This window comes from Ceratotherium simum, chromosome 34, assembly GCF_057802395.1.
Source record: "Ceratotherium simum simum isolate JZ-2026a chromosome 34, ASM5780239v1, whole genome shotgun sequence".
Lineage (NCBI taxonomy): Eukaryota > Metazoa > Chordata > Mammalia > Perissodactyla > Rhinocerotidae > Ceratotherium > Ceratotherium simum.
In genome coordinates, this window is record NC_141933.1 from 6744991 (window position 1) to 6765077 (window position 20087).

General features: G+C 43.9%; 1 protein-coding gene across 2 annotated transcripts; it reads right to left on the bottom strand.

Moving 5' to 3' along the window:
* Positions 1-5779: 5779 nt before the first annotated feature.
* On the bottom strand, positions 5780-13494 carry LOC101399413 (RNA-binding protein 4). 2 transcript variants are annotated; one of them, XM_004437676.3, is made up of 4 exons: positions 13323-13494; positions 11917-12339; positions 8061-8754; positions 5780-6191 (listed from the first exon to the last, which is right to left on the bottom strand). In XM_004437676.3, the coding sequence occupies exons 2-3, from the start codon at positions 12326-12328 to the stop codon at positions 8069-8071; spliced, it is 1098 nt and encodes a 365-aa protein (XP_004437733.1). In that variant the 5' UTR covers positions 12329-12339; positions 13323-13494; the 3' UTR covers positions 5780-6191; positions 8061-8068. The 2 variants fall into 2 exon arrangements, with proteins under 2 accessions (XP_004437733.1, XP_014648537.1); XM_014793051.2 differs by lacking the exon at positions 8061-8754 and having other exon boundaries at positions 13323-13490.
* Between the last annotated feature and the right edge of the window lie 6593 nt (positions 13495-20087).

Consider the following 20087-nt stretch of genomic DNA (forward strand, 5'->3'; position numbering starts at 1 on the left):
GAAGGATTGGCGATAGATGTTAGCTCAGAGCCAGTCTTCCTCAGCAAAAAGAGGAGGATTAGCAATGGATGTCAGCTCAGGGCTGATCTTCCTCTCACATACAAAAAAGTTAGGGAGTTAAAACTTATGTGTCTGCCCACAAATTGGTCTGCATGCTGTCCACCAGATGGAAACAGTATTACATGACAGAGAAGGAATAGGTGAGAAGAGAAACGTCATTCTCATCCATCTTGACTAATAGAGGCTGGGTGGGTCCCTGTAGGTTCAATCCTGACAGAGAAGTCCTGGGCATTGTTGCAGTGGATTGGGGAGCAGCATTGGTTCTTCAGCAGGTTCTGTAGGTTGAATCCTATAGATTGAATCCCTAGAGGACAGGCATGCCAGACCACAACAAATCTGGTTAACACTCTATAAAGTAAAGCCTAAATACATTATTTAAAGCACTCTAGGCAGAGATTTACATCCAGGGTTCATTTTGCCCCCCCCAGGCCAACCCCTACAGACTGATTTAATTGGTCTAAGGCAGTGGTTCACCCTGGATAAGCAGGGTTTGTTAGAGTAGGTAAGAGGCATCTATGTCCTGCTCATTCCAGTCTTTCATCAAAAAGGGTGCTAAAATTTCTTGCTCCTTATACTTAGAAAAAGAGATGTGGGGGCCAGCCCGGTGGCGAAGCAGTTGGGTTCGCACATTCCACTTCGGCGGCCCGGGATTCGCCGGTTTGGATCCTGGGCACAGACCTACTCACTGCTCATCGAGCCATGCTGAGGTGGTGTCCCATACAGAAGAGCTACCACTCTACAACAACACTAGCAACTCTTACCACACAACTATGTACTAGGGCTTTGGGGAGAAAAAAGAAAAAAAGAGGAAGATCGGCAACAGATGTTAGCACAAGGCCAATCTTCCTCAAAGAAACAAACAAAAAAACAGAAAGAGATATGATGTTCTAATAACATTATTTTCAACCCTTTGGTTCCACTGCAATTAAATTAAAACTTGTTTCCATTTGGTCCCCGAGTGGCCATCCACAAAACTAAGATATCTACCTCACACTTTATATCAAATAAATTCCAAATAGATTAAAATTTTAAACTTAAAAAATGAAACCATAAAAGTACTAGAAAAAAAGTAAGGATTTTCATATGTTCAAGTGCAGAAATCTCAAGTATGCAAAATCCTGAAGCCTTAATAAGACAAGGCTGCAAGTTCAACTACTGTGCATTTAATTCTCCCGCATGGCAAAAACATCATGAAATAAAATGACAATGGAAAAAACACTAGCAACTCTTATCACAAAGCTAATTTCCTTAATATATACATTGCTTCCACAAATTAATAAGACTACCACCCAATTTAAAAAAAAGTAAGGACTAAGGATATGGAAAAACAAAAAGGAAACACAAATGGCTCTTAGAAATGTGTAGGTCCCTGCCCTGGAACGGAACCTGGGCCACCGAAGCAGAGCACACCAAACTGAACCACTAGGCGACCGGGGCTGGCCCTATATTTTTTTTAATTGAGGTATATATTCAAAATCTGGTTCCCTATCTTTGCTGGGCCTTCTACATTTTATAGATGTGCCATGCTGAAATTCTACAGGAAATTTTTTTTGACATCTTAGCTCCCAGGCTGCTTCCCTGGCTTTCCAGGAAAAACTTGCATTGTTCACTACTAAAATCTGTTCTTCAAACCATTTTGAGTCTATAAATAAATAAGAACATTCTAGTCCAGCTCAAGCTAGTAGAAAGTATTTTCCTTCCCCTTGCAAAAGACTGGATGAAATAGATCAGACTAGAAATTCTATACTAAGGGAGCTCCAAAGTCTCAAATCTGGTTTAATATTCCTTCTACAGTGAAACTGAGAGAGGTCCCATCTTCTTGGATAACTGAGTACAAACGATTCAGCATGTTGGATAGAGGTACTGAAGGAGATCAGCAGGCTGAGCCCTTAAAGGAGAACCAGCCCTGGTGGACCAAGAGCAGAGCACTCAGTTTGCCTCTGCTGGCTTTGACAAGTTAGACAAAACAAGAGCAGTAATAAAATACTCAATTCAGCTTCTAAGGTTTGCTGATCACTAGGCTAAGCACTTCCTCCTCTGGTGTCTTATCTCCTTGACAAGACTGCTAGCACCCTCAGGGATGCTACTGACCTGCCAATAAAGTAATACAGGTCCCTACTCCTGACAGATTTGCATTTGGTGAGAAGGTGGAAGGTTCACTGAGTGTTAAGCCACCATCTCAGGCTTAAGACAGAAAAGAGAGCTGTTAGCATGACAAAATTTTTTATTCTCGTCAAAATAATCCATGAACATGGTTTAACAAAGCAAATAGTACAAGGCTTTCACAAGTCTCTTGCCCCACCCTCCCCAGAAGCAACAGCTTTTAGTTTTAGGTGTTCACTACCTTTATGTATCAGAATAAAATGCTCATTATTCTTCATTACCACTTTTTAAAATTATCTATTGATTTCTATCATGAACTTGAGTTTTGCTCTTACACACCTCATTGTCACTCATCCACACTTCCCTATTCTCTCAATTTAGTTAGATGACATTTTATTAAATACTCAGTGCTGCCATGATTATGACTAGGTTGAGCCCCATAATTATATTTTACAAGTTTTTGTTTACTCTGGAGTTAACATTCACCTTTTTTCACTTATTTTCTATGTACTTATCAGTAATTCAGCTCTGAACTCTTCAAATGAACCAAACACTTCCTCAAAATATTCAAATACAGGAAGTTTTTAATTGTCTTGGAGATATCCCCTTCTAAAACTCTACTTTCTCCTGCTTCACCCTAGACTACTGTTCCAAGCCCACAGCAGAAAAATAGTCCTGAGACTTCCCATTGCCATCATTCTGGTCATTCCTTTTACCTCAGCATGAGACCATAATGGAGAACTCCAGTACTGAGCAAATCTTACTCCAGTAGTTTGCTACAGCACCTAATATCACAATGAAGTGGTCTACCTCTCACTACTCCATGCCCCTCGAGTCTAGTTTAGTGCTGATATAGCTTTGGGGTAAGGAGCCCAATTTAATTTAGCATTCACCTAAGTCAACCCCAATTTTGAGGATGCCTGAAAGACTTTTAGTCAAAGTTAAGAGGTCTAACACCAAATTAAACCCCAAAATCACCCTGAAAACTGTTCTCCTAAATCCTTTGACCCATCCAGAACCATTAGGCTGGGCCAGATGCCATCACTACAGAAATGTGACCATTCCCATCCCCACGTGACTTCCAGTGATAAAGCAATAATTCGCACACGCAAGGCCTAGATAAAGCTGTTTGTGGAGGCAAGGTAAGAGTAGGCACCATGCCCTATTCATCTTTGTATTCTCCACATGGTACTTACACATAGTGGGCAACCAGTGAGTACTTCATGAAGCACAAAGCCAGCTCTGAGGTGGATACTAACCACACTTGCACCCAACAGCATGAATGGTGGAAGGCTAGAGAAAATCAGTGTAGTAAAGCATTACTCTTGAAAAACTACTGTGTAACTCCTGAGCTAAGTGATGGCAGTATAACTTTGTCAATTACACAGAGCAGACTATGTGGCTTCAACTCAGAGACAGACTTGACTGGAAGCTTAAACAAAAATAATTTCAAAAAACTTCTTTACTGTTGAAATATTAGCAAGTTAAATTCAATCCTTTCAAATCACCTTTTAAAGTTTTACAATTCACTATTTTTCCATTGTTCTTAACATTGTTCTTCCTTTCAACAAGTAAATAGTTAAATAAAAAAGGCAGCTGCAGTAGGAACATAGCATTAAACCAGCCCTGATTCTGGCAGTGAGGAAAAACTGCTCTTAGTTTGTCTGTTACAGGGAGACCATGCTCTCAAAGCAGAAAGCAAGAATGACTCCCTTTAAAATTTTAACCAGACATCATGATTTATAATGCAAAATACATTACTCCCATATTCAATCTATAACATCACCACCTCAGAAAAGCCTTCACTGACCATGCCCATATAAATAAAATTCTGATTACTATGTATTTTGTACACCCCCTCTGACAGTATAAGCTCCAGAACTATATGTATCCCCAGAACCTAAAACAATACCTTGCAGAGTATCACTCAAAATATCTGTTGGATCAATGAATAGTTAGTCTCCATCTTTCGAAACTTGCCAACCCCACCCATCCAACCAAGGGATATAAAAGTGTGGATCAGTGATGGGTCCATCTTTGAAGAGAAAAAAGGACCAAAGCAGGGACAACCCTCCAAATGGCCGTGACATAAAAACCAACCCAGCTAGGGAAGATAAAAAAAAAAAAAATAGATGCTAGGAAATTACCTAGCCTAGATATTACTTATAATCTTCGTTACTAACTCTTATCTTTGTCGGAGCTAATAACTCTTCCCACCCCTAATCCCCTTAACTCAAGTTTTCCTGGAATTGTTGTCTTCATCACTTGACCTCTCACCAAAGACAGCTTCCGTGTTCAGCAATTATTTGTCTTTTGAGGGTAAAAGGAATAACCAGAAATGGTTGCTGGAAGGATTACATGAGATAGCACATAAAACACCTATCACAGGGTTTCACATAGAGCAAATATTCAATAAATTACAAGTTGTACTGATAGTTATTCCCACCTCAGCCACCAAAGAATCAGAAATGTATCAGTCAGGTAGAAGCATTAAATAAAAAAATCTGAGACATCACCCAACTAAAGACCAGCTCCTTTATCTCCCATCACCACAATCTACCTTTTCTAAAAGCATAATGCCTGGCATACAGTAGGTGCCCAGTGTTGAATAAATGATTCTGGGAAATGGTCTAACTAGACATAGCCCTACTAGTCATGCATTGCTTAACCATGGGGATACATTCTGAGATATGTGTCCTTAGGCTATTTCATATGTGAACGTCATAGAGTGTACTTATACAAGCCTAGATGATATAGCCTACTACACAACTAGGCTATATGGTAGTAATCTTATGAGATCACCACTGTACAAGCAGTCCCTCATTGACTAAAATGTCGTTATGTGGTGCACGACTGTACGTACGTATTAAAACTGGAGCAAGAAGGTAGAGACCAAAAAAATCTGGAAGATAGTCTGTTTTGATAGAAGCATGGAACTGAGACAGTGGCTCTTCCTTGCACTCACCCCACAACCTGTTAAAAATTCTAAAGCTCCCTTTCCTATGCCTATCATCCTAAAGGCTGAAAGTACAAGTAATGAGGCGCTAGTGGGACCATTCAGGTATTCTTTGATTTTGGCAGAGCTATACAAATAGATGGTAAAAAGCATCAGAAAGTGTTACTTACTGGCCTGAAGAAGTAGCAGAATGCTGTTGGAGCCTCAACTTTATTTTTCCCTATGACATGAGAAGTGAAAGCTGACCTCTTGTTCCCTCAAACCCTTCCTTTTCCTAGACCTCTTCCTTGTAAATAAGTCAAGCTAGATGTACTGATGGACTGGGTGGTTGGAATGTTAGTACTAAGGAGTGGGTGATAATTATTCCTCAAGCAGGGAACAGACCTACATCTCAAAACTACTAGTAAGTAGTTGGTTTTATAACAAAGGTGGACCAGTGGAAAGAAGTCTTTACTGGAATAAAGCTGCCTGCTTGGGTTCTTCTGTATAACTCTTCCTTTTCTTTGGCACCTGTGAGTCCTATCTGCAATAAAGAAAGTAACTGCAGTTATGTTCACCCAGAGCTGAAGGTCAAACTGTACACCCTCCCCTTCTCTTCCAGGGACAAATAAAGAACCCAGACACAAGCCCAAGCAAGAACTCTCTCAAAGCACACATACCCTAAGTTGAAAAACCATTTATTTCACCGGAAAGAAAAAAGTGATCCAACTCTGTGTCTACCCGCCACAAGCCTGTGACACTCTCAACAAGGTCATTCCCAAATCCAATACCCACCGGAAGCAGGAGGCGGGGAGAGCATGACCCCCACCATAGTTTCTGCACACAATGAGGCCTGCTGGGAGAACATAACATGAATGGGAAGCTACAAAAGTATTGAAGGACAGGAAGAACAGGAAAATGGGCAGGAGAGAGGAAAGGAAGAGGTGGTCTGAACTTAGCAACGTAAATTAAGGTCCACGGTTCCTGAGGGACTGAACGCACAGAGCTGAGAACGTCCCGGAGACAGGGTACCACGAAGGGTGTATTCTCATGCACAACCGCAGCTCGGAATTTCAGCCCACACACATCCCACCTGAAAGAGAGCACAATACAGGGGCTTTACAGCAAAACTCAAAAGGGCTTTCCCACTTAAAACTTCAAAGAACATCTTTACAAAGTCTGGTAACTTGACACTCCTTTTTAAAGTTTACTTGTACCCATCCCCAGTATCACAGTACTCTCTAAACATGAAAACAGCATGAAGGCCAGAGAGTAACTAGTAAGGTCAAGCAATTCCAACTGGGGCCTTTCTCTACATTAAATAGCAAATTTTCTTTCATGAGAGTAGGCAAAGACATTGTATTTCTCCTGATGTTAACATTAGCATTCCTCAGAAAAGGCAATTCCACATCACAAACTATCATTGCAGGGCAGGAAAAAAGGAAAGGTTCCAATTAGTCTCTGGGGTAAAAAGTCAAAAGTATGTTTAAATCTGGGAGTTACTACCAAGGTCCAAGTTAAAAACCATTCAAGGTCCAGGCAAAAGCAGCATCAATTGAACAAGCCGTAAGACCTGAGGGCATGCAACTCTGCCTAGGGAAGAAACTAAAAGAATGTACTGGAGGGCATGTGTAAGCTACACATCAAGTCACTTGAGTTTCTTTTCCAGCCCTATCAGTGACTGCCTATCCAACAACCCTGGGCAAGTCACGTACCTTCTGCCCTAACTGAAAAGATGACAGCATATCATTTACCCTGTAACTACAGGATTACAGATCAATGGTAATGTTTGGGACACACTGGGGGCTACTCAAAACAAAGGGCATTGGGACTCACCCTTTAATACAATAGCAATCTCAAACACCTAGAGCCCAAAGCTGGCAAGCACCAGAAGAGAATATATTCAAGTAGAGCCAAATGGATCATGAGGCTCAAAATGTATAGTAGAGGAAAAAGCCAGAGGACTCAAGGTAGAGCTGGTGGTTCAAGAGTATTAAGTGCTCATAACCAGTGGGAAGATGAAGGGAGCGATCTGCTTAAGGCAAAGCTCCCAACTCTAGATTTCAACATTACCAAAGACAGTAAAATTAACAGGTGTGCATGCATATTTATATTACCATATACCTTGAAGAAGTGGAGAGGATGTCAAATCTAACACTGTGGGAATAGTTTAAAAAAAAAAAACTGAACAAAGTAAACAGGCTCTTACAGGACAGATTCGAAGATAAAGCCCTGGAGTGGGCACTGTACTCAGGGAATGAATCTGAACTGAGCAGAAAAGTTGGATTTGAGTCTGCCCGAGACTCCTTGTTGAACTCAATTTTATAAATTAAGATACCTTCTTTTTATACTCCTCTCTGCCCCAACTTACCATCCAATAAGTTTTTTCTATAAAGCTCATGGGGGGTGAACTGTTCAGGGATGTCAGAAAAATGCTGCTTCAAGATTAAGATGATGCCACTTGGGGAGTCTTCATAGTAACTGGAACCTGAGCAGTGATGACCAGTTAACTACAGTTATGGATTTTATCATTACAGGTCATATCAGACTTTTCACATAGCACGAAGCAGAACAGGAAACTTGCAGACCTTAGTGATGTTGCACACCTAGAAACTGTAACAAAGGCTCTGAGAAACACCACACCTGAGTCTGTCTGGTCCCAGGTTCAGTTCAATTACAGCACATAGGTGTGACCCAAGATTCATCACACCATTCTTTGTTTTTCCAGGCACAAATAGAATCAGATTGACTCCCACTACTAGGATCCCTGGAAAACTAGCCATGAGGGCCAAGCATGTTTATATATTTCAAAAAGTAGTTACAACTTCTCCCTAGCCTCTGAACCATACCAGTAACCTTACCATAACCCTGCAAAAGCAAGCAAGCAGGGCAGCCTAACTGGAGCCTTTAGGCTGCAGGAGAGATGGCAAAACCAGAACAGGGGACACCCCACCGCTCTCACCTCAAGCTTTAAAAGGCTGAATACCGCGCCCGATCCGCATACTGCTCCCGCTCATACCGGGCCATGTCGTACAGGGAATTCCGCGCGGCCGCCGAAGCTTGGGACAACTCACTCTCATGCCCGTAACCGTAGCCCTCTCCAACAGTGGGGACTGGGGCTGTAGCGCGACGCAGGGGGCTCCGATCCCGCCCGTAATATGAGGTGGAAGCTGCAGTAACAGCAGCAGCGGCTGCTGCAGCAGCAGCAGCTGTAGCAGCAGCAGCTCCTGAGGTCGGCAACAGGTGTCTATCGTAGGGATCGAGAGAGGTGGAGGTGAGGTGACTGGCCATGGCTGTGTTCTGGACTTGTGGCAGCTGGGACAGGGTCTGCTCTGCGTAATTATACGCAGAGGCAGCTGCAGCCGCCACTGCCTCATAGGACCGGGCAGCACGGCAGCGCTTGTAGTAGGCATCGAGCGCTCCGTACGCGTTGTTGTAATACAATGAATCCCCATAGCTCATGGTGTAAGGTGTACGCACTGCTCCATATTGCTCATTATATTGCTCGGTAAAGTCTGCCACTCGGCCCGAACGATCTATCGGACACTCTTTGGACCAGTGCCCCTCTTTCCCGCACCGATAGCAGCCGCTCTGGTCTCCCATCCCGGGCGCAGTCCTAAGCCGGCTGGTGGACAACTGCACGTGCATTCGTTTGCCTTGAAGAAACAGACGCAAGAAGGGTTGCTATCACTCTTAGTCATAGCCCCAGCCCCTACCCCAGACACTGGTCATAGCAATGGCTTTACCTAGACAACCCTAACGCAGGACTCACTGCCAAAAAGATTAAAAAAAAAAAAAAAAAAGTCCAATATATAAACTCAGTATAATGACCTGATTTCAGGAAAAGATCAATTAGATGAAGAAATGTTTCAGTTCTAATGGTAGTTTAATGCTTAAGAAAGAAACTGCTTTTGCTGGAAAACAAGCATCTCATCCTTTGCCAAGTAACTGTGGACAAAAACTACTGTGAACAATGGCTCAATGTCAAAAGAAACCACATTAAGTGTGTTCCACAAGATTCTGACACCTCCAACCTTCACTATCAAGACTGATTTCATTAAGCAGCAGAATGCAAAGGCCAGTCCCCCAGCCCCCGCACCTTACCCCAAACTCAAAGAGAACAGAATAAGACTCTAAAGTTACCACCGATAGAGAGTAATCCAGACTGGATCCATGGCTGAGTGTGGTAGGCATGTTTCAAGCTTTTTGGAAAAAACATTCATGAATGGGGGGAGGAGGGGCAAAATTTGAGTTGAAGGACTGCCTTTCCCCTTAACTGAGTCCTTTAAATTGCTGGTTCTGATACTCATTCTAACAAGGATTCTTTACAATCTGACAGCTAACTTCAGTAACCCCTAGAGCAGGGTCAAACAAAATAGGGCAGGCAGTTCACAAAACGCCTGCATTTTTAGAAAGATTATGGAAAACATGGAAGAAAATGGGGTTTGAAAAAAGTGGAAAATAACCAGTAATATTAGTCAGTGGATTAAACTTTATTTTAGCAAGATTCAAGTACTTCTTCTCCTTAAACTAGAGATGTGAGATCCTAAAAACAAGCACTTAATACCATTTTTTGCTGAAAATTACAATTTGTATTCTGGAAATGAAAAATATTATTTCTGAACACCTAACCAAAAAAAGAAACTTTTCTGAAAAAGTTTAAAGTTTAACTTTTTCACAGAAGCAGTTTCCACCTAACACGATCTACCAATTTAATGGTGAGCAAAATTCCAGCAAAAACTTTTCAGTGCAGTTGGATGCACCAAAACATGCAGATGTTGAAGAACTGAATGGTTAGAACCAGGGGAAGAGTCAACAGATAGGCTATCTACTCATTTAACATTATAGGAAGTGGTAAATACAATTTCACCTGCAAAATTAAATTTAGGTTCTGGGAGGCTAGAAAGGAGAAAAGGGGGTGGAAGGACCAAAATATTTAACAAGTCCTGGTTTAAACATTACATCTGTTAAGGGTAGGTTGCAGGTTAAGAGCTAAAATATGCAATTAAGTACTCAAGTGCCTTAAAGTGCTAACCTGTGTCTCTCTGGCATTTGCCCCTGGGGCCACTTTGGCACCTAACAAAACCAGAGAAGACAAGTGCAACCAAGGAAACAACCATGCACATTCAAGACATAAAAGTCATTAATAAATGCCCTGAGCTAAGGATTTTGCAGATTCCAAAGCCAGAAAAAGAAGCTAAGTCCTTTAAAATATCTAAAAGATGTTCTTTAACTGGGCAAACAATAAAATACCTGTAATCAATACTGCTATTCTACATGCGCATAGAACTCTACTAGACAATATTAATGGGAATGGCTCATAATAAGGAAAAAAGGGCAAAAATAACAAAGTATAGGTAGGATCTGAGAGCTCAGAGTTCAGATGCCAACAGTTATGCTATAAGGATAATTTGTCCTGAATCAGTCCACCACTGTCCTGCCCTTACACATGTAACTACTGCAAGCAGGCACCACCACCTCTTCTATGACTGGGTTCAAGTATAGAGGAGTGCCCCAAAACTAGGCATCATACCACAAACAGCAGCAGCCCTTGCTCCCAATTAAGTTATTGACATAAAATAATTCTCAACTTACCAATTAAAAAAGGAAAACAAACTACACCTGAGAGACCTGTGACACTTTTCTTTAATAATGCACAGCAATACCCATGACACAGGGTACCCATTACCTGGGAGATGATGAGACCTCCAGCTCTATGAAAGGTGCAACTTAAGGAAAATAAACACCAAAGATAACAGCAATGACTCAACAAGAGAAGGGCTCAGGAAAAGCAGCAGCCACTACCTTGTTTAGGCTAAAAAAGTTGGAATATAGGTTAAAAATGTAGCAAGGAGCTGTGGGAATACCCCATGATTTGGAAGTAGTTAAAACCAAAGTGAAAAGGCTCTTTTTTGACACTGAGAACCCAAAAGGGCTGGGAGAAGAGTTGGCAACTCACCGTGGTTACCACCCCCTTCATGACTGCCAGTCTTGCCAGAGGAGCTCAGATCTTAAACCAAGAAAAGATTATGCCTTCCAAAGTGACAATCCACAGCATCACTCATGCTGCCCCCTCCCCGGGCACACCAACAGTTCACCTAGTCAAGGATCCAAGTTAACACCCATCTAGGTGCTCTATTTACCAAGGTTGTTAGAGTCTACTCCCCAAACCAGTGAAAAGACACTGTCATCATTGCCCCCCAAATCCCAATACCTCCTCCTCTGAAATTCACCTTTTAATTCTAGATTCGACTCATCCTCAAAACAGAACCTCTTGGTACAAGCACACTGGAAAAACAAGAGCTGTAGCCTTTTAGAAATGCTAGTCATTTAATGACTGTTTACTGAGGTGTGAGTTGGGATGAAGTGGGAGAGCTTAACAGGGATTCTGTTCCTAAATGTGTTGCTTAATCCACTTTTGCCATGTTCTTTATATGTAAAATAACGCATAATGCTGATACATGCTAAGGCAATAAACTCAGTGAAACACTGCAATATGCTCTACATTGCAAGAAAAGGAAAAAAAAAAAGATAACGGGAAATCTTCAGAGGAAATGATTTCTGCACTAATAGGCATAAATAAAAGCCTTAGGGACTCCAAACTAACGCCAAGTGGTTTTTCTCCTAGAGACTTGATTTGCCTAAGGTAAAGCCTCTAAATCCCATGCATTCTCCATTTTAAGTCCATCGCCCCACTTAATCCTTCACCATCAGCCAGCCAACAGCTATAGCTCTACCCCAAACCCCTCTTTACTTATCCAACCTATTTTCTGCATATAACCTTTTGTTCAGCCCTCTTCCTGAAGAGGGTGGTTCACCTTGAAACTCTGTGTTGTCAAGGCCCCTGATGGCCTCCACTGCATCCTCTGCCCGCTCCATGTGTACGAAGGCATAATCTTTCACGATGTCACATTCGATGACTGGACCATACTCCTCAAACTTGGCCCGAAGCTCTTTGTTGGTACAGGTGGGACTGATGTTGCCCACATGCAATTTTGTGGAGGTTTTGCTCTTATTCTTGCTGGCTTCTACGTTGATGTTCACCCCGTGCAGCTTGTAGTGGTGCAGGTTGCGTATGGCATCCTCAGCCGCCGTCTTGTCTTCTATGTGCACAAAGCCATAGTTCTTAATGATGTCACATTCCAGCACCTTCCCATACTGCTCGAAGAGTGAGCGGATCTCCTGCTCCGTAGCCTCCCGGGGCAGGTTTCCAATGAACAGCTTCACCATCTCGACACAGCCTGGGTGAGAAGAAACAAAATTTCTAACAAAAGACCTTAGACCCACATCAGTTAAAAAAAAAAAAAAAAATCGATACTGCCATCTCCTTTCATTCTAGCAAATATTTCCAGTTTCCCCCTATCTCACACGCCCCCCACACACACCTCCACACAATAATCAAGGGGACATGAAAATACGGAGGCCTGCCACAGAACCGGCTATGGAAACTATAAGAATGAGAACACGCTTGTAACAGAAAGGTCTTTAACAGACAAAGGGTTTGGTAAGAGTTTGATAGCTTCAAACGGGAATGGAAATGAATTGAGAGCATAAACGTAGCGCTGGGGACCTCAGCTTTTCTATCCACTATGAGGACAGACAGAAACAACGGTCTCACTACTGGCCAGCTGGATTAACTGCCTGAAATTATGAATTGGCTCTTCCTCCCGTAAACGAAGTAGCCACCATTTCCGGAAAAGTGGGCCTTATAATAATAGCTACATTTTAGAGCTTCCTTTGGAAGCAGTGCACGGGCGACTTGGGCCCGACAGCGAGGCGTGAGGAGGGTACAGGAAGCGGAGTGTGGACCGTCTCTCTCGGGGTGCCGTCCTACGAGTTCCTGCAGAATGCAGAAAAGCGTGGCCAGAGAGGGGGCTTCGGACTCATCAGCCGGACAACAATGTCTCAGGGCCTGAGAAACTCTCGAGACGGGGTTTTAATTTCTAAGTGTGAGGGAAGCGCGGTAACCTCGGTGGAAAGCTCGAGGCAGGAAACCGAGCCAAGTCAGGTAGAGGGCAGGGTGGGGAAAAAGCAAGGTACTCTCGGGGGAGGTCGTGGGGGAAGGGCTGCTTCAGGCTTACCGCGAAATGCTGAACACCGAGGTCAGCTCTCGGGCACGCGCGCAGAGGCCGCGACCCCACTAGGATACCCCCGAAGCCCGAGGGAGTGAGATAAGATTTAAGAAGGCAAAAGAATGACAGTGGAAGGGTTCGGAGTCTCTCACCCGCACGGAAATCAGCAGGGCCTCTTCCTCGCGGCACGGACGCTTCTGACAAAACGCTAAAATGGCGGCGGCCGCTGCAGTGACTCTGGGTAGAAGGGGGAGGTGAACCTACCACCGGATTGGCCGCTCAATAAAGAAAAGGCAGGCGTTCCCGCAGATCCTCTTCCTGATTGGTTAACACGAACGCCAATTACCTGAGAGGCCGGGAAGAGGTGGAAACGTCAGTAACCCTGGAGCTTTTATGCGAATGCCAATGAGCAGCAATCTCGCGAAGCCGAAGTCACCAATTGGGTAAGAGGTTGGCGTGAGGGAGGAACTACAAACGTGGGCTTCGCGGGCGGGGTTCCGCCCGCCATTAGGCGGAGCGAGCTTGGGGCCCTGTGTGGCGGTCTTTCGCTGCGTGGCGCCAAGTTTGTTAAGCTTCCACATTTCGCCACTTCCACGTGCACATTCCGACAGCATTCCGCGCTCCGTTTTGCCTTCTACTCCACATTTCTCCCTCTGAACTCCCAGATACCAGTCCCTCGCAGCCAGGATGCTGCGGCCGACAGCTTACGCAGACCCAAACGGCAGGTAAGAAAAATTGCGAAGCGTCGCACCTGAAAACCCCAACCACCTCCTTTGGCCAAGAATCCACACGGTAGCCCTGTGAGTCCCTGAGCTCCCCTCAAACTAAAACTACTTTCATAGGTGGTGAAAGGAACTCTGAAAACGGCTAATGGACGCAGCTTCAATTAGGGTACAGTGGCCCCGAAGTCGGCCCGGTTGGGGGCTGCCTTACTCAGGAGGCGCTGAAGAGGCAAGTTCCCTCGAGGAACCAACCTCCCGGGGTCCAAGATGAAGAAACGGCTTCTCTGTGACTGGAGATTGAGAAAACACCCCCACCCCGCCCTGAGAAAAAACTGGAGCAGCAAAGTTTTTTTGTTTTATTTTATTGGGCGCCATCAGCCAGAGCTGTAGAGGTTTAAACTCCTAGAACCGACCTTAGAGGGAAGAGCCTAATCACAACCAGCTAAAAACATAACAATCAAAACGGCATTCTCCAGAGGGTCCGGCTGCCTCATTACAGTCTTTCTCATCCTTGGGCTTCTTCACATAATCCCATACTCACTGAGCAAGCAATGACCTTTTGCAAGGCAGCTTTTGAAGAGGGAGTTAAAAGGGGGACAAAACGGGGAGGGAGAGCGGTGCTGGATGGAAGAACTTAAAACACAGAAGCAGTGAATTGTTTATGAGGAAGGAAAGGGATCCTCAGCAGTGATGACACAAGTAGAACATACTACCGTCCAAAGCAGCCAAAAAAAAAGGGGGGAGGCGGGGGTCATAAAGAGAAAGGTGAAGTCCAAGTTATGGAAATGGGTTTTAAAACCTGACATGACTCAGAAATCAAATGGTGGAAAACTGGTCAAGAACCTATTCTAGGGTAGGAAAAGGTAGGGACCTAAAAACATTTACAGATGTGGTCACTAATCTTGGTCCATTTTCACTGTAGATTCTAATGCTGATACTCTTGAGACTGAGTAAAGGCCACAGGATCAGGGATGAAAACCAATTCCATGTTAGTCAGCTGCATGTGTGCCATTTGAGGGGGCCAGCATCAGGAGGTGGTCACAACTCAGTCTGCACAGGGAAATGCATCTGGTATAGAAATCCTCTTAGCTCCTTTCAGTTTGATCTTCCAAAATTTGTGTGTCGCAACAGCCCTGGAGATAAACTTTCTTCCAAAATACCAAAGTATGTGAGATCAACTAATTCTGTGAAACTAGGAAATCTCTCCAAGTCCGAAGGGAAGAGAACGGGAAAATAAATCTTCTCAGGATCACAATTCAACCCAGTTGGCAGACCACCTCCCCCACCCCCTTATCTAATTACTTGATTTACCTTCTGAAAGCCCTCTAGGTGGAGTTATATTTGTTTCATTTTGCAAACTCATCCAACTGAGTAAACCACATTAAATCATACCCCTGCTTTTTAAAACCCATTGCAATTGGAAAAATTTCAAACTCACCCTACCCAATCTGATTCTTGCCAGAATCTCCCAGTCTCTTTACACCCCCCCCCCAGGGCACAACTATGCTCCAACCCGCCACCCCAACTATGCTCCAGCACACTGGCCTTTTTTCCCCAAGCTCATTCAGACTAGAGTGTTCTTTCTCCAGGTCCTTCACTGGCCACCCCATCCTAAGACACCCCACCACTCCAACCCTACCTTGGAACTCTATCCCATGACTCCATGTTATTTTTCCGAATACTTACCACTACTTGAAATCCTATTTGTTCATTCATTTTTCTGCCTTCTTCCCACCCTCTGCCCCCAGCAAATACTTGTTCTACAAGGGCAGGGCCCTTTTCTTGTTCGATACTATATCCTCAGTGTTAGAACTGCACTTGGCACATGGTAGGCACTCAAATATTTGTTGACTAAGTCAACAAATGGATAAATGAATGCACGAGTTAACTTCTTGATAACAAAAAGGAGAGAAATGACTTTGGATTTTCAGTCAATATCAGTTTAAGAACATGGACACTTAGTACTAAAAACAAGCACGTTCATACTCTTATCACCTAGTACACTTTCCAGTCTCCCTCAAACAGAAAAAGCAGGTGCCCAAAAGTCGAGGGTAATCTGTGCTACAGCTTTTGATTGCTAGGATTACCAGCTTGACAAATGCTGCAAAATGAAGCCTTAGGTAGGAAGATTTGTAGTTCGAATGTCTCCACATGTTCATCTACCCAACTGTGTTTTACCAAGTACTAAAGGAGCTTAATGTAAACATTAAGCTTTTACCATTAAAAACTATTAAAAGTTTTAAATTAAAGACATCTGGTCCAAATCCTCTACCACCCCAACTACAGAGAATGGGATTGAATGGAATGTTTTAAATTCTTATTTATTTATTTTTTCCCCCCAAAGCCCCAGTAGATAGTTGTATGTCATAGCTGCACATCCTTCTAGTTGCTGTATGTGGGACGTGGCCGAGGCCGGAGAAGCGGTGCATCTGTGCGCGCCCGGGATCCGAACCCGGGCCGCCAGCAGTGGAGTGCGCGCACTTAACCGCTAAGCCACGGCCGGCCCGAATGGAATGTTTTAAAAGCACCTTGTCTGCAACACTGTAGATGCCATTTTGGTGATTCTTAATTTGCTGATCAGGTTACCAAGCACCTAAAAGTAAAGTGACTTGTCCAGTCATCTAGAAAGCTGACAATCTGTCAAGAGCCAAACATAAATATTTATTCTGGCTGCAAATCTTGAAGAGATGAAAGACCCTGAACTCTTGAAAGAGAAATAAGGAACAAATCCAAATTTCCGGGGAAAACACCAGTGTCAGTGAAAACCACTCACATGGGAATAAGCAATCTGTATTAGTTTCACACCCTTAGGGGTGAATATATATAATTTATACACCTAATAACTCTGGCTCCTGGTCCACAAATGAGCTCTTGGTATAATAAGGGCTCAAATTAAAAACCAGTGTTCTCCAGGGATGTTCAGAGGGAGCCACTAGGCCAGTCAAGCAAACTTCCATCCTGCTGCCAGTTACATCTTCTAGCCTCCCCTTAATGTCTTTGCAGGTCCCCTACCCCATACCTTTCTCTATACCCAGGAGAATCTGATCCCAGGACACTGAACGGTGTTGGCTGAGACTGGAGGCAGCCAAAACTGGTGTGGTCCAGTGGCCTACGTCACTCCTAGGTGTCACTCATTACAAAAATCCACTGCCTTCAGTTACTCATGTGCTGCACTCACACCTACATCCAAAGTCTTTTGCTCAGCTATGTGCTCCACTAGGCCATCCTAATCTCCCCAGAATGTTCTAACTCCTCATTTCTATAAGATGGCTAGCATTTAATGAGCAGTGACTATATATGAGGCCCTACGCTTGTCAAATGTTCTCATTTTATCCTTCCAATGGTAGTTTTATCATGATTACAAGCAAAGTCCTGGATGGTTCAAAAGGGCTGGTTCAATTCCTTGATCCACTACTTTTTAGCCATATGATCTTAAGTTACTTAACCTACAGCCTCAACTTCCCCATTTATAAAATAGGTTTAGAAATACCTAATGCATTTGGATTGCAATGAAGATTAAATGAAATTAATATATGAAAAGCAGTTTTAATAGTGCTTAGCATGTGTTCAATAAATGTTAGCTATTATCCCCCTTTTACAGAAGAAAAAACCAAGGCAGAGTTCCTGACATGTCCATGATCACACAGCTAAGTGGAAGAACCAGGATTCAAACTCAGGTTGCTTTTAGAGCCAACACCCTTAGTCATTGTCTCTGTGCCAAGTCAGTTTTCAAATCAAATCTCATCCAGAAAGTTTTCTCTAACTACTGGGACTGCCCCCATCCTCCTTCCTTACCTACCACTTCCCTAGCATTGCTTATTAACTGTAACTCATTGAGTAGGTCCTGCCTCCCCAAACTGTAAATTTCTCAAGGTCAGCCCAAGGGCTCAGCTACCTGAACACTATATTTCCAGCACTACCAGACATGTGATATTTCAAATGATTTATTAGAGCTAGACTTGAAATCATTTTAAGAACTTTTTTTTCTGAAAAACTCTAGATTCTACCCTTTAGGACCTTTTTAAAGGTACCTATAGAATTTTGGTGAATATAAATTTTCCACCTGCTATCCACCTTACCTTCTCTATTACCCAAACTCCTATTACATAGCATACTAGTCCATAAGTCCAGGAAATTTATTTTCAATATGCCCTCAGCCATTCCATGTTATAATAGTCAGCTTACTTGGCGTGACAGGACAAAATGGCTAGAGAACCAACAGTCTGTGCTCTGACTTTGGCAGAGCTTAACTGATGGACATGACTAGAAAGGCAGCCTACCCATAGACGCTGACCACTCAGTGATATTCCCATTACCTCCAGTACAAAGGACGGGGCTCCAGGCCTGCCCCAGACAGAACCTGAAACACTCTCCAAACCTCAGAAGAGAGCAGGCTGATGAGGCTAGAAGCCTCTACGTAGTCTTGTTCCAGGAATAAACCGTCTAAAACTTCTCCAATGAAGGCCAAGTTGTAGAGGTGATAGATGGCAGCGGTGCAAAAATCTGAAGGACACTGGAAGCCCATATTCCCACCACCTTTTCCCAAAACACACATTAAACACCTGTCCTCCCATTCACTCAACCCAACCATCTTCAAGTTATAGGAGCCTGGAAATCAGAAATCCACAAAAAGCAAAGTGTGAGGAGTAGGCTTAGGATTAACACAGGTGGCATACTTTAAACAAAAAAGAGGGGAGGGAATTTTAAAACAATCTGCAAGGAAGAGGAAAATGACAAATGATTTAGCTTTGTAGCTCCTTCTGGCTTAAACAATGAGAAGCCTGAGGGCTGAGGCAGCAAGGGCATCAGGACCTAAAGATGACAGGCAGTTAGAGTGATCCTCTAGGCCAGGTCACTCTGAAGAACTTGGTCTGCAATGAAGAACATCAACACTGGCCCGGAGAGCACATTAAGCTGTTTTTCACAGGAACCATGGGATTGGGACAGTGGCAGAACCCTCATTGGAGAGAAAAGACGACAGCCACATTGACAAAGAAAGAAATATTACAAATAACACAGGCCACAATCACAGCCCTAGAATCAACCAACCCTCCATTTTCCAGGATAATAACCAGAGCTAAGCTTGTTAGCTTGGCCCTCAGATCACCCCACCCTCACTGCAGAAAAGGGACAAGAAACCTATCAACTCCCCCTCCCAGACCTGCAAAGAAATGAAAGGAGCGGCAAAGCAGTGAACAGAAAGAGAAGCGAGGAAAACAGCTATGGCCCCAGTACCTCTGAGATCACCCCAGTTAGCATCCGTAAGAGCTCATGGTTGCAAAGACCATATGCTTTTGCCTGCTGGGCAGAGGGAAGAGAACATCTGGGGCAAACTACTCTGTCACAGGCAAGTTCATAAGAAGCCAGTGAAGGAGGCAGAAGAGAACCCACCTGAACTCCACTTGATTGACACACATACCTCTGCAAAATCGCGTTGCCCCAGCAGGCTCCCAAATCAAATCTCTAATAAAGCCCCCTTTCCCAAAGGAACATCAGTAGGTTTTCCTGTTATTACCCCACCCAACCAGTCTTCTAACAGTCACCCATCATTAAGCCCAAGCCTCAGTCTTGTCCCCGGCTGGAATTGCCATATTTTTTGCCCAAGTCCTCTCGACCCTCAGTCTCGGAAGAAAAGTATAGAAGGAATCTTCAATTCCTCACCCTACCCCAGCATCCTTACTTGGTGATGCTTGTACTTCACCCCCTTCCCAGAGGGTATCATGCCACCTTCAAATATAAACCCAGCAAGAAAACATCTGGAAACCTTAACAAATGGAGACAGGGAGAGTGAGAGTCTCAGGTGACTATGATAACAGGGGTTGGCAGGACGCAGGAAGGACGCTCCGTGATGTTCAACAGGCGAAATACCAGGTCTATGGTCAGAATTCCCCAGACCTGCTTCAGACTGTCCCTGCCCCTCCTTTCTCCAACCACAGGGCAGTACCAGACATTGACATCACCCCAGCCCCACTACTGGCTCCTTTCCGGGTCCCAGCCCCAGCACTCACTCGAGACCACTGCCTGAAGGATCCAGTAGCCTCGTAAGCACCAATGCAGCCCACTCCCCACTTCTCACTTGAGAAGCCAAACCCCAGAACCACCCTGCTGGAGCACAGGTTGTTTCTGAACTGTAAACAAGTGAGGGAAAATAGTCAAGCAAAGGCAGAGGAAAATGGGCAATAAACAAACTGCATT